Raw genomic sequence first — 13,282 nt, 5'->3', positions numbered from 1 at the left:
CCGATGACACTGGATGGATATATACCGAGGTCCTCGGCACTGGGTCAGCTTCCGGTGGTCCGGCATCCCTTGATATTCTGGCGCCTCAGAGCCATTCATAATACATGTGATCATTTTTAAGGTGATGGAAGATGCGGCTTATTCTTATGGCGGGGGGTTCTTTATGTTGTAGCCTTTTCCAGGTTCCATTCTGCAGTCAATGAGACCAGAGCGACACAATAGGACAATGAACGGAGGCGTTTTCAAAGGTGATGGTTGCTAGGCAACAGAGGCAGACCTTTAGAGTGCAGCCCCAGCTCTACGGCACATCCTGCTCGCCGCTCCCAGCACATTGTACGTTTCTTTGTAGTTTTCGGTAACCTGGGTTTATGAGACGTCTGGATGGATGACGAATTATAGCAGATCGCCCGACCAAGGAGGCCTGACAAGAAATACACATTTATTGGCTTCACATACCAGTTATAGGGGTTATGGAGGATTAGAAAAACAGAGCTAATTTATACAAAAATATCGCCACACCTGTCTTCAGGTTGTGTGTGGTACTGCAGCTCAATTCCATTAAAGTGAATGGAGACAAGTTGTAATTCTGTTATGGATAATAGATATAAAATGAAGATCATTCTTCTAAGATGGTGGTTAAATCGTGTACTACGCCCTGTGTGACCACCCTGCTTGGCACAGAAAATATGATGCAATGCTTACGTAAAGTAGTCTGCGAACCAATGAGAATGCTTGCACAATGTGCAATGCCCTACTGAAGAACGTATATTGTGTGAACGCAATACAATAAACCAGAGAACCACTTTGAGCCAGTCTTGTGTCAGCGTGTGTTTTTCTCCGTGCACGTATTATCTAATTTGGAGCAGGACATCAACCTAGAGTGGTCAACGCATCCAAAACAATACCACACACAACCCGAGGGCAGGTGGTGACCCTTTTTTTGGGAAGAAGTTAGCTCTGTTTTCCTATTCCTTGAAAACTCCTTTTAATTAGACGTCATAGGTAGTGACACTTGTCAGCTTGACACCTCATATGGGAGTTTAAATTACAAAGTATGGTAGATCAGGACTACAGGTCCCCAGCACTGAGAAAGCTAAGGACAGTCAGATGTCTTTTTTTGTATGGGATCAGAATTTTTTATTTATTAGGGAAACAGTGCCACTCTTGTCCGCAGGCCATGTCTGGTATTGCAGTTCAGCTGATTGGAAGCGAGACCCTGTAGGCGTTCTTCCATCAGGTGAAGTGTAACCTTGGAATGTATGAGAACATCCTAGAATGTATACTGTATATCAGGGTTTCCCAACCAGTGTGCCTCCAGCCGTTGCAAAACTACAGTTCCCAGCATGCCCTGACAGCCTGTCCGGTCTCTATTATTTAGGTAGTGTATGACATTGTTGATTGCGTGGTACTATTATGAAGACCAGTGTTTCCCAAGCAGGGTGCCTCCAGCTGTGGCAAAACTACAACTCCCAGCATGCCCGGACAGCCAAAGGCTGTCCGGGCATGCTGGGAGTTGTAGTTTTGCCAAAGCTGGAGGAACCCTGTTTGGGAAACACTGATGTAGACTTAAAAGGGTACTCCGATGGAAAACTTTTCTTTTTTTTAATCAACTGGTGCAAGAAAGTTAAACAGATTTGTAAATGACTTCTATTAAAAAAAATCTTAATCTTTCCAGTACCTATTAGCTGCTGAATACTACAGAGGAAATTCTTTTCTTTTTGGAACACAGAGCTCTCTGCTGACATCACGAGCACAGTGCTCTCTGCTGACACCTCTGTCCATTTTAAGAACTGTCCAGAGTAGGAGAAAATCCCAATAGAAAACATACGCTGCACTGCACAGTTCCTAAAATGGACAGAGATGTCAGCAGAGAGCACTGTGTTACAAAAAGAAAAGAATTTCCTCTGTAGTATTCAGCAGCTAATAAGTACTGAAAGGATAACAAAAATTTAATAGAAGTAATTTACAAATCTGTTTAACTTTCTGGCACCAGCTGATTAAAAAAAAAAGTTTTCCACCGGAGTACCCCTTTAAGGCTATCAGGGAAGGATGGTAGTTGTAGCAGAGCCGCAGGTGGGACACTATAGTACACATTGTATGGTAGTGTAATGTGTTCGCTATACAGTATAGCTTTGTTATTTATTATTATACTGTATGGCGCTATTATTTGTACACACCCTGATTGTCAGTATAATATGGCAATTATGTAGCTCGGTGTTTGTTGTTGTATTTTGTGTTTGTTGTGTACTGTATGTTTTGTATTTGAGTATTGTATTGATTCTGTATTATGGACACATCATGTGTTTTAGCTCACAGACTCTGATCTGACCAGGGATATGCACTGACATTTTGGAGGGCCGGGTCTGAACTTAAAGGGGTAATCCGGTGGAAATCTTTTTTTTGTTTTTTTTTAATGAACTGATGCCAGAAAGTTAAACAGATTTGTAAATGACTTCTATTAAAGAAATCTTTACCCTTCCAGTACTTTTTAGCAGCTGTATACTACAGAGGAAATTCTTTTTTATTTTTTTTATTTATTTTTTGTCTTGTCCACAGTGCTCTCTGCTGACACCTCTGTCCCGTGTGTCAGGAACTGTCCAGAGCAGCATAGGTTTGCTATGGGGATTTTCTCCTGCTCTGGACAGTTCCTGACACGGACATCAGGTGTCAGCAGAGAGCACTGTGGACAAGGCAAAAAAGAAATTCAAAAAGAAAAGAATTTCCTCTGTAGCATACAGCTGCTAAAAAGTACTGGAAGGGTAAAGATTTTTTAATAGAAGTCATTTACAAATCTGTTTAACTTTCTGGCACCAGTTGATTTAAAAAAAAATAATAAAAAAAAATAATAATGTTTTCCACCGGAGTACCCCTTTTAAAAAAAAATAATAATAAAAATCCACTTCTTATAATTATTTATATAAATTCCCACATGATGATGCCATACTGCCCAGGGCACTTATAATAGGAACATCATAAGGGCAGGGTCTCAAGCCCCCTTTTTAGCTGACCTGTGCACATCTCTTGATCTGACCCTATAGTGTGCAGTTTATTTTGACTGGTGCCAGGCCCCGATCATTAATGTAGCGCGTTGAGAGCGGCCGCGCTCTGTTATCTTGTACACGATAATAATGATATCCTGTTGTCTTGAGGAACGACGCGCAGTCATGTGTGGAGCGTATAATTTTCCGGAGCAGGCAGGGGTAAAATTACAATGATTTTGCATCACACTTGCCCCCGCTTGACCTGTAATTACTGGCGGGCGGCTGTGCCCCGCAGGTTGTGCAGCCAGTGAAGGCATTCTGAGGGTGGCATGATCCAATAGTGCAAAAAATAAGCAGGTCAACCCCCCCCCCCCCCCCATCCTTCCCAAAGGAGACGAGACAGTCCTGATCCGAGATAATGAACAATAAGGGCCCCGTGCATCCAATCACAATGAATTATTTACAGCGGGCCCCGTTCTCCTGTCAGAGTCATTGCTGGGGCTCTCAGCCGGAAGACTCCGTTGCTATGAAACAGCCAAAAGACATTATTATTGGGCCAGCGCCTACTACAATCCAGGACCGTTCTATGAATTTTAGGACTGGTGGGACTCGAACTCCAATTCAATAATATGCTATAAAAGTCTCCACTAGAAAAACATTTTTTTTAATCAACTGATGCCAGAAAGTTAAACAAATTTAGTAATTTACTTCTATTTAAAAATCTTATCCCTTCCAGTACTTATTAGCTGCTGTATGTTCCAGGGGAAGTTCTTTTCTATTTGAATTTCTTTTCAGTCTGACCACAGTGCTCTCTGCTGACATCTCTATCTATTTTAGGAACTGTCCAGAGTAGGAGCAAATCCCCATAGCAAACCTCTCCTGCTCTGGACAGTTCCTGACATGGACAGAGGTGTCAGCAGAGAGCACTGTGGTCATACGGAAAGGAAATTCTAAATGAAAAGAACTTTCTGTGGAACATACAGCATCTGATAAGTACTGGAAGGGATAAGATTTTTAAATAGAAGTAAATTACTAATTTGTTTAACTTTCTGGCAGCAGTTGATTTAAAAAAATAAAAAATAAAATAATGTTTTCCAGGGGAGTACCTCATTAATTCTGGTTGTATGGGACTCCACCAAGGCCAAATCTGATCTCGGCCATGTTATATGTACCTGGTTTCCCCACCTATTTACAGTTTCACATGCAGATTGTTTAAAACAAGAATGGATTTTTTTGAAAGTAAAAGAGGCAATATATAAATTATTTTTTTGATGTGGAACCCGTACATATGCTTTTTTGGTAGCCGGAATGCTGATTATTCCATTGAATGGGGCCATACCCTATATAAAACCAAAAACCATGGCCAAATTTGCGGCATTGAAGTTGAAATTCACAATCGGAATCCAAGGGTATGCCTTTGGTTTTTGTAGTCAATTTTATGATGGAATTACAAAAGTCCCATGGGATTTATAAGGACCACATGATAGGGAGTGACTTGACAGGTACTGTGATTGGGGGGAGGGGGGATTACAAAGATAAAATTAGCAGAGGGGTAGGAATTACAGAGTCCTGTGATAGGGTGAGACTCACAAAGGAGGTAGGGCTTATAAAGGTCCCATGATGGGGTGGGGTTTATAAAGGTCCCATGATGGGGTGGGGTTTATAAAGGTCCCATGATGGGGTGGGGTTTATAAAGGTCCCATGATGGGGTGGGGTTTATAAAGGTCCCATGATGGGGTGGGGTTTATAAAGGTCCCATGATGGGGTGGGATTTATAAAGGTCCCATGATGGGGTGGGATTTATAAAGGTCCCATGATGGGGTGGGGTTTATAAAGGTCCCATGATGGGGTGGGATTTATAAAGGTCCTGTGATTGGGTGGGATTTATAAAGGTCCCATGATGGGGTTGGATTTATAAAGGTCCCATGATGGGGTGGGATTTATAAAGGTCCCATGATGGGGTGGGATTTATAAAGGTCCTGTGATTGGGTGGGATTTATAAAGGTTCCATGATGGGGTTGGATTTATAAAGGTCCCATGATGGGGTGGGATTTATAAAGGTCCCATGATGGGGTGGGATTTATAAAGGTCCCATGATGGGGGTGGAATTTATAAAGGTCCCATGATGGGGTGGGATTTATAAAGGTCCTGTGATTGGGTGGGATTTATAAAAGTCCCATGATTGGGTAGGATTAATAAAGGTCCTGTAATAGGGTGGGACTTACAAGGTCTTGTCATGAGTTAGGATTTACAAAGATCCTGTGAAGGGGTGGGGCTTACAAAGATATTGTGATGGGGTTGGACTTACAAGGTGATGTGATACAGTGGGACTTACAAGAGGGTAGGGCTTACAAAGGTCCCATGATGGGGTGGGATGTATAAAGTACCTATGATGGGGTTAGATGTATAAAGGTCCTATGATGCGGTGAGATCTATAAAGGTCATATGATGGGGTGGGATGTATAAAGGTCCTATGATGGGGTGAGATCTATAAAGGTCCTATGATGGGGTGAGATGTATAAAGGTCCTATTGTGGGGTGAGATCTATAAAGGTCCTATGATGGGGTGAGATCTATAAAGGTCCTATGATGCGGTGAGATCTATAAAGGTCCTATGATGTGGTGGGATGTATAAAGGTCCTATGATGGGGTGAGATGTATAAAGGTCCTATTGTGGGGTGAGATCTATAAAGGTCCTATGATGGGGTGAGATCTATAAAGGTCCTATGATGTGGTGGGATGTATAAAGGTCCTATTGTGGGGTGAGATCTATAAAGGTCCTATGATGGGGTGAGATCTATAAAGGTCCTATGATGTGGTGGGATGTATAAAGGTCCTATGATGGGGTGGGTTGTATAAAGGTCCTATGATGGGGTGGGTTGTATAAAGGTCCTATGATGGAGTGAGATCTATAAAGGTCCTATGATGGGGTGGGTTGTATAAAGGTCCTATGATGGGGTGGGTTGTATAAAGGTCCTATGATGCGGTGAGATCTATATACGGTAGGTCGTATGATGGGGTGGGACTAATAAAGGTCCTGTGATTTGGGTTTCAAATACAAGAAAGTCTAGAATGAAGGGGCACATGGAGGTCTTCATCAGTGGTGCTTCTCGAGGTGTACAGATGTATATAGGAGGGTAAAATAAAAAATGGGGGTCTTTCTTCTGGTGTTGGATCCAATTCATAACTGCTTCTTAATAATGGAACATTTGTGCTTGGTCCCTATACCAATTTCATAGTGTCTTCTTTGTGGTGCCTATGGAAGGGTATTTCTTAAATATGTACAAAATAAAATGAGTCCTATCTGGGATGGGCTTTCCTTGCAGAGGCCACACAGCAGATAGTTTGGCTGCTCCTGAAATGCATGTTCTTGATTTCATTTGGCCTATTCAGCCATGGGTTGGAGACCCCCATTGGTTTGGCGCTTCCACAATCAGGGTCCTTCCTCTCTTGTGTCTCCTTGTTTGTTTTGGGAATCTATCTTCTGTATGTATTTTGTATTCCACGAATGTGTAGTTTGTTGAGAATTTTCATCTTTCAGTAGCGCAACTAATCGACTGTGTATTTTTGTCATTTTAGGATCTAGATTTCTCATTACATCATCGGGAGCCTTGTATATAACAGATGTACAGAATGAAGATGGATTAAATAATTACCGGTGCACCACACGGCACAAGTACACCGGAGAAACCCGTCAGAGTAACAGCGCCAGGCTGACTGTATTAGGTAAGGTTTTGTGTTAATATTATTATCACATTATGTCACCTGGTGGTCTAGAGAACCCCAGCCTACCAAGGAGATTAATTCTGCTGGATTGATAAAGAAGATGTCCTATTCTACACACATGTCCTAAGTACACACCAAGATATTTAGGCTCTTAAAGGGGGGCACTCCGCTGCTCATCGTTTGGAACAAACGGTTCCGAACACTGGAGCCAGCGCCGGGAGGTCGTGACATCATAACCCCGCCTCCTCATGACGCCACGCCCCGCCCCTCAATGCAACTCTATGGGAGGGGGCGTGACGGATGTCACGCCCCCTCCCATCGATTTGCATTGAGGGGGCGGGGCTATGATGTCACAAGCTCCCGGCTCCAGCGTTCGGAAGAGTTTGTTCCAAGCGCAGAGCAGCGGAGTACCCCTTTAAAGAGGAAATAGCCTAAAATTGGTCAGCCCAGTACCCAGGATCTACATCGGATCAGAACCACTTATGCACTGTTACCATGGTAGAACTTGGGGCCCAGTGGAGGGTCATCCACTCCTACACTGAAGTCCCCTTTACATTGGCTGATTTTGGGGCAAATGAGCGTTCCTAGGAATGGTCATATCCGAAGATCAGTAAAGGGGCTGCACATGATTTAATCTTTTTTTTGCGGCCATTTAAATTATCTCTTTCCGCTTCGGATTTGTGTAAACTCAGTAGGGTGCTGCAGAATCCCAATGAAGACAATGCACTGAAATATCCGAGCAGAATTTCTTAGGGCCCGTTTACCCTGAGAATTTTGGGTTGGGATCCACTTTTCAGCAGCCCCCCCATTGCTGTCAATGGGATTCTGCAGCAGAATTTCCTCTGCAGAATTTCCTCTGAATATATGCATTCCCATCAGTGGCTGCACTTGCTGCACTCAGAATCTCTGCCCCTGCCTCTAAGGATACGTTCACACGTACATAATCCGCTGTGGGTTTTGTTGCTACCTATAGACTTCAGTGGGTCTGCAGCAGATTATGTTCATGTAGCTGGACCACAAGGCTATGTTCATTCGGCGGAATTTCCGAGTGGAATCTGGGAGAAAAATTCCGCTTGGAAATTCCGTTGCAGTAGAGTCCTATGGTTTTCAATGGGATTCTGCTGCACTATGCACATGGCAGAATTTCTGCAGTGGAAACATCTGTCGCGGAAATTCAGATTTCGGCCTCCGCAGAAAGAATTGACTTGTCATTTCATTCCGTGGAATCTGCTCAGAAATGCGTTGCTGTCTACGGAGAGGGCGCATTTTCCACTGTAAATTTTCCACTGGATTCTGCTAGGAAATTCTGCCGTGTGAACATAGCCTGTGGGTACACTGACACATGCGTATTTTCGGCAGCAGATTTCGCTCTCCATTGACTTCAATGGGTTGCAAAATCTGCACGTGTTGTTGAATTAGTGGTGGAAATCCAAGGCGTACCCTGGAATGTCTGCGCTGGATTCTGGATGCCCCATTTCGTAGCGCTAAATCCACATCCAGGCCACACAGAATCGGTTCGGATTCTTCACCAAATAAGTGACATAAATGAAATAAATAAAAGTGAATGAGCCACAGGCTGTATCGGGGCATGCTGGGAGTTGTAGTTAGTAACTAACTGCAACTTCCGAATATAATTAAAAAAAAAGCGATCAAAAAGTCACATCAAAACAAAAACGGTCCTGTTAAAAACTACAAATCGGGGCACAGGAAATGAGCCCTACATACAGGCCCCGTATAAGGAGAAATAAAAAATAGGGTCAGAATAGGACAAAATGTCCCCCTCATATGTGTATCCTGTGATGTCACGCATATATAATTAATTATGCAAATTAGCATGGCTGGCATTTTTTTTTTTTGCAAGAGAGATGGCAACCCTAATTACAAATAGTGCTGCATAGAGCCCATATGAACAGTACCATACAGGGACCATATAACTAATGCTAAACATTGCCCATATGAATTGTCCAATACAGAACCCATATAAATAATGCCACACAGTGTCCATATAAACAGTACCACACAGTGTCCATATAAACAGTACCACACAGTGTCCATATAAACAGTACCACACAGTGTCCATATAAACAGTACCACACAGTGTCCATATAAATAGTACCACACAGTGTCCATATAAATAGTACCACACAGTGTCCATATAAACCGTACCACACAGTGTCCATATAAACCGTACCTCACAGCGTCCATATAAACAGTACCACACAGTGTCCATATAAACAGTACCACACAGTGTCCATATAAACAGTACCACACAGTGTCCATATAAACAGTACCACACAGTGTCCATATAAACAGTACCACACAGTGTCCATATAAACAGTACCACACAGTGTCCATATAAACAGTACCTCACAGTGTCCATATAAACAGTACCTCACAGTGTCCATATAAACAGTACCACACAGTGTCCATATAAACAGTACCACACAGTGTCCATATAAAGAGTACCACACAGTGTCCATATAAAGAGTACCACACAGTGTCCATATAAAGAGTATCACACAGTGTCCATATAAACAGTACCTCACAGTGTCCATATAAACAGTAGCACACAGTGTCCATATAAACAGTACCACACAGTGTCCATATAAACAGTACCACACAGTGTCCATATAAACAGTACCTCACAGTGTCCATATAAACCGTACCACACAGTGTCCATATAAACAGTACCACACAGTGCCCATATAAACAGTAGCACACAGTGTCCATATAAACAGTACCACACAGTGTCCATATAAACAGTACCACACAGTGTCCATATAAACAGTACCTCACAGTGTCCATATAAACAGTACCTCACAGTGTCCATATAAACAGTACCTCACAGTGTCCATATAAACAGAACCACACAGTGTCCATATAAACAGAACCACACAGTGTCCATATAAACAGTACCACACAGTGTCCATATAAACAGTACCTCACAGTGTCCATATAAACAGAACCACACAGTGTCCATATAAACAGTACCACACAGTGTCCATATAAAGAGTAGCACACAGTGTCCATATAAACAGTACCACACAGTGTCCATATAAACAGTACCACACAGTGTCCATATAAACAGTACCACACAGTGTCCATATAAACAGTACCTCACAGTGTCCATATAAACAGAACCACACAGTGTCCATATAAACAGTACCACACAGTGTCCATATAAACAGTAGCACACAGTGTCCATATAAACAGTACCACACAGTGTCCATATAAACAGTACCTCACAGTGTCCATATAAACAGTACCACACAGTGTCCATATAAACAGTAGCACACAGTGTCCATATAAACAGTACCACACAGTGTCCATATAAACAGAACCACACAGTGTCCATATAAACAGTACCACACAGTGTCCATATAAACAGTACCACACAGTGTCCATATAAACAGAACCACACAGTGTCCATATAAACAGTACCACACAGTGTCCATATAAACAGTACCACACAGTGTCCATATAAACAGTACCACACAGTGTCCATATAAACAGTACCTCACAGTGTCCATATAAACAGTACCACACAGTGTCCATATAAACAGTACCTCACAGTGTCCATATAAACAGTACCACACAGTGTCCATATAAATAGTACCACACAGTGTCCATATAAATAGTACCACACAGTGTCCATATAAACAGTACCTCACAGTGTCCATATAAACAGTACCACACAGTGTCCATATAAACAGTACCACACAGTGTCCATATAAACAGTACCACACAGTGTCCATATAAACAGAACCACACAGTGTCCATATAAACAGTACCACACAGTGTCCATATAAACAGTACCACACAGTGTCCATATAAACCGTACCACACAGTGTCCATATAAAGAGTACCACACAGTGTCCATATAAACAGTACCACACAGTGTCCATATAAACAGTACCACACAGTGTCCATATAAACAGTACCACACAGTGTCCATATAAATAGTACCACACAGTGTCCATATAAACAGTACCACACAGTGTCCATATAAACAGAACCTCACAGTGTCCATATAAACAGTACCACACAGTGTCCATATAAACAGTACCACACAGTGTCCATATAAACAGTACCACACAGTGTCCATATAAACAGAACCACACAGTGTCCATATAAACAGTACCACACAGTGTCCATATAAACAGAACCACACAGTGTCCATATAAACAGTACCACACAGTGTCCATATAAAGAGTACCACACAGTGTCCATATAAACAGTACCTCACAGTGTCCATATAAACAGTACCACACAGTGTCCATATAAACAGTACCTCACAGTGTCCATATAAACAGTACCACACAGTGTCCATATAAATAGTACCACACAGTGTCCATATAAACAGTACCACACAGTGTCCATATAAACAGTACCTCACAGTGTCCATATAAACAGTACCACACAGTGTCCATATAAACAGTACCACACAGTGTCCATATAAACAGTACCACACAGTGTCCATATAAACAGAACCACACAGTGTCCATATAAACAGTACCACACAGTGTCCATATAAACAGTACCACACAGTGTCCATATAAACCGTACCACACAGTGTCCATATAAAGAGTACCACACAGTGTCCATATAAACAGTACCACACAGTGTCCATATAAACAGTACCTCACAGTGTCCATATAAACAGAACCTCACAGTGTCCATATAAACAGTACCACACAGTGTCCATATAAACAGTACCACACAGTGTCCATATAAACAGTACCACACAGTGTCCATATAAACAGTACCACACAGTGTCCATATAAACAGTACCACACAGTGTCCATATAAACAGTACCTCACAGTGTCCATATAAACAGTACCACACAGTGTCCATATAAACAGTACCACACAGTGTCCATATAAACAGAACCACACAGTGTCCATATAAACAGTACCTCACAGTGTCCATATAAACAGTACCACACAGTGTCCATATAAACAGTACCACACAGTGTCCATATAAACAGAACCACACAGTGTCCATATAAACAGTACCTCACAGTGTCCATATAAACAGAACCACACAGTGTCCATATAAACAGTACCTCACAGTGTCCATATAAACAGTACCACACAGTGTCCATATAAACAGTACCACACAGTGTCCATATAAACAGTACCACACAGTGTCCATATAAACAGAACCACACAGTGTCCATATAAACAGTACCTCACAGTGTCCATATAAACAGTACCACACAGTGTCCATATAAACAGTACCTCACAGTGTCCATATAACTAATGTTATGTGCCAATATAAATATGAACAGCAACACATATTGGGGGAGATTTATCAAAACCTGTCCAGAGGAAAAGTTATCCAGTTGCCCATAGCAACCAATCAGATCGCTTCTTTCATTTTTAACAAAGCCTCTGCAAAATGAAAGAAGCGATCTGATTGGTTGCTATGGGTAACTCAGCAACTTTTCCTCTGGACGGGTTTTGATGAATCTTCCTCATAAGTGCTGATTACAAGGCTCCACTAGCTGTTGTACAACCTTTCGCTTCCACCATTCGTCGACCTCAATTCCCCTATTAGGGCGCATTCACACCACGTTTTTGCAGTTCACGTATACGCATTGACTCTCCATTGAAAACCGTATGCCAAAAGATGCATCAGGTTGTGTCCATTTGGCATCCTGTACGGTCTACTAAGGTTTTTGGTCCGGGTGAAAAACTGGATTAAAACGTATACGTTTTTTTTTTAACATGGGAGTCAATGGGAACAGTACAGAACCTATGTGCATACGGTTCCATCTGGTTTTCACCATACGGTTTTTGACTTTGCACAGTTTTTTTTTCTTGGAATTTCAATCAAACAAGTGAAACTTTATTCAAAATGGAGTGAAAAGTTAAAGACGTATACGTTTTTTTCTTAAAAAACTGATGCAACCGGACATCATTTTTGAAACCGTATACGTTTTTTTAACTGCTTACGGGTTGAAATCTGTACAAACATTTTGATACAGTTTAGTCAGGTTTTGAGGAATCCGTTTTTCATCAAAAACCTGATGTGAGAACTGTACTGCAAAAACGTGGTGTGAATGCACCCAGGTGTGGCTGACGAATAATGTTTTTGAAATTTGTCAAAAACAAGCCTGATTGCGGTCCCTATGGCTGTGTTCACACTTTTGCTGAAAATTTCCAAAATCGCTGTAAAAAATAGCATTATATTACTGTAATTATGCAGATTGAGACAAGAACAACACATGTTTACCATTTTTATTGCACTAAAATAGTCTGATTACTTGTCACGATAAAAAAAAAATAAAAAAAAAATGGCAGTAAAAACACGGTAAATTTCAGCATGTAAACACAACCTGTTACATAGGGCTGTGTTATCCCAACCAGGGTGCCTCCAGCTGTTCCAAAACTACAACTCCTAGCAACATTTTATTGTTATTATATATTTATGGTGTCCGCATCCTCAGCACAGTGGCCCGGGTACTCTTCATGTGTTTTTAAACTCACACGAGGTAAAGAATAAGCTTGAAACTAGCAAAATATGCAATATATTTTTATTATTATTATTATTTTTTTTTTTAAACAGCACCA

General features: G+C 41.6%; 1 protein-coding gene across 4 annotated transcripts in view; it reads left to right on the top strand.

Annotated features, from left to right (window-relative positions):
* The window catches only part of DSCAM (DS cell adhesion molecule), a 586,110-nt gene that overhangs the window by 193,055 nt on the left and 379,773 nt on the right, over positions 1–13,282 (top strand). For all 4 annotated transcript variants that reach the window (XM_056559695.1, XM_056559697.1, XM_056559696.1 and 1 more), the window contains one exon: positions 6,560–6,706. In XM_056559695.1, coding sequence (XP_056415670.1) covers positions 6,560–6,706 — 147 coding nt within the window. The remainder of the gene's footprint in view (positions 1–6,559; positions 6,707–13,282) is intronic.

Source organism: Hyla sarda, chromosome 2 (genome assembly GCF_029499605.1).
Source record: "Hyla sarda isolate aHylSar1 chromosome 2, aHylSar1.hap1, whole genome shotgun sequence".
Lineage (NCBI taxonomy): Eukaryota > Metazoa > Chordata > Amphibia > Anura > Hylidae > Hyla > Hyla sarda.
The sequence above is the reverse complement of the archived record's forward strand: the minus strand, read 5'-3'. Positions and strand labels throughout refer to the sequence as shown.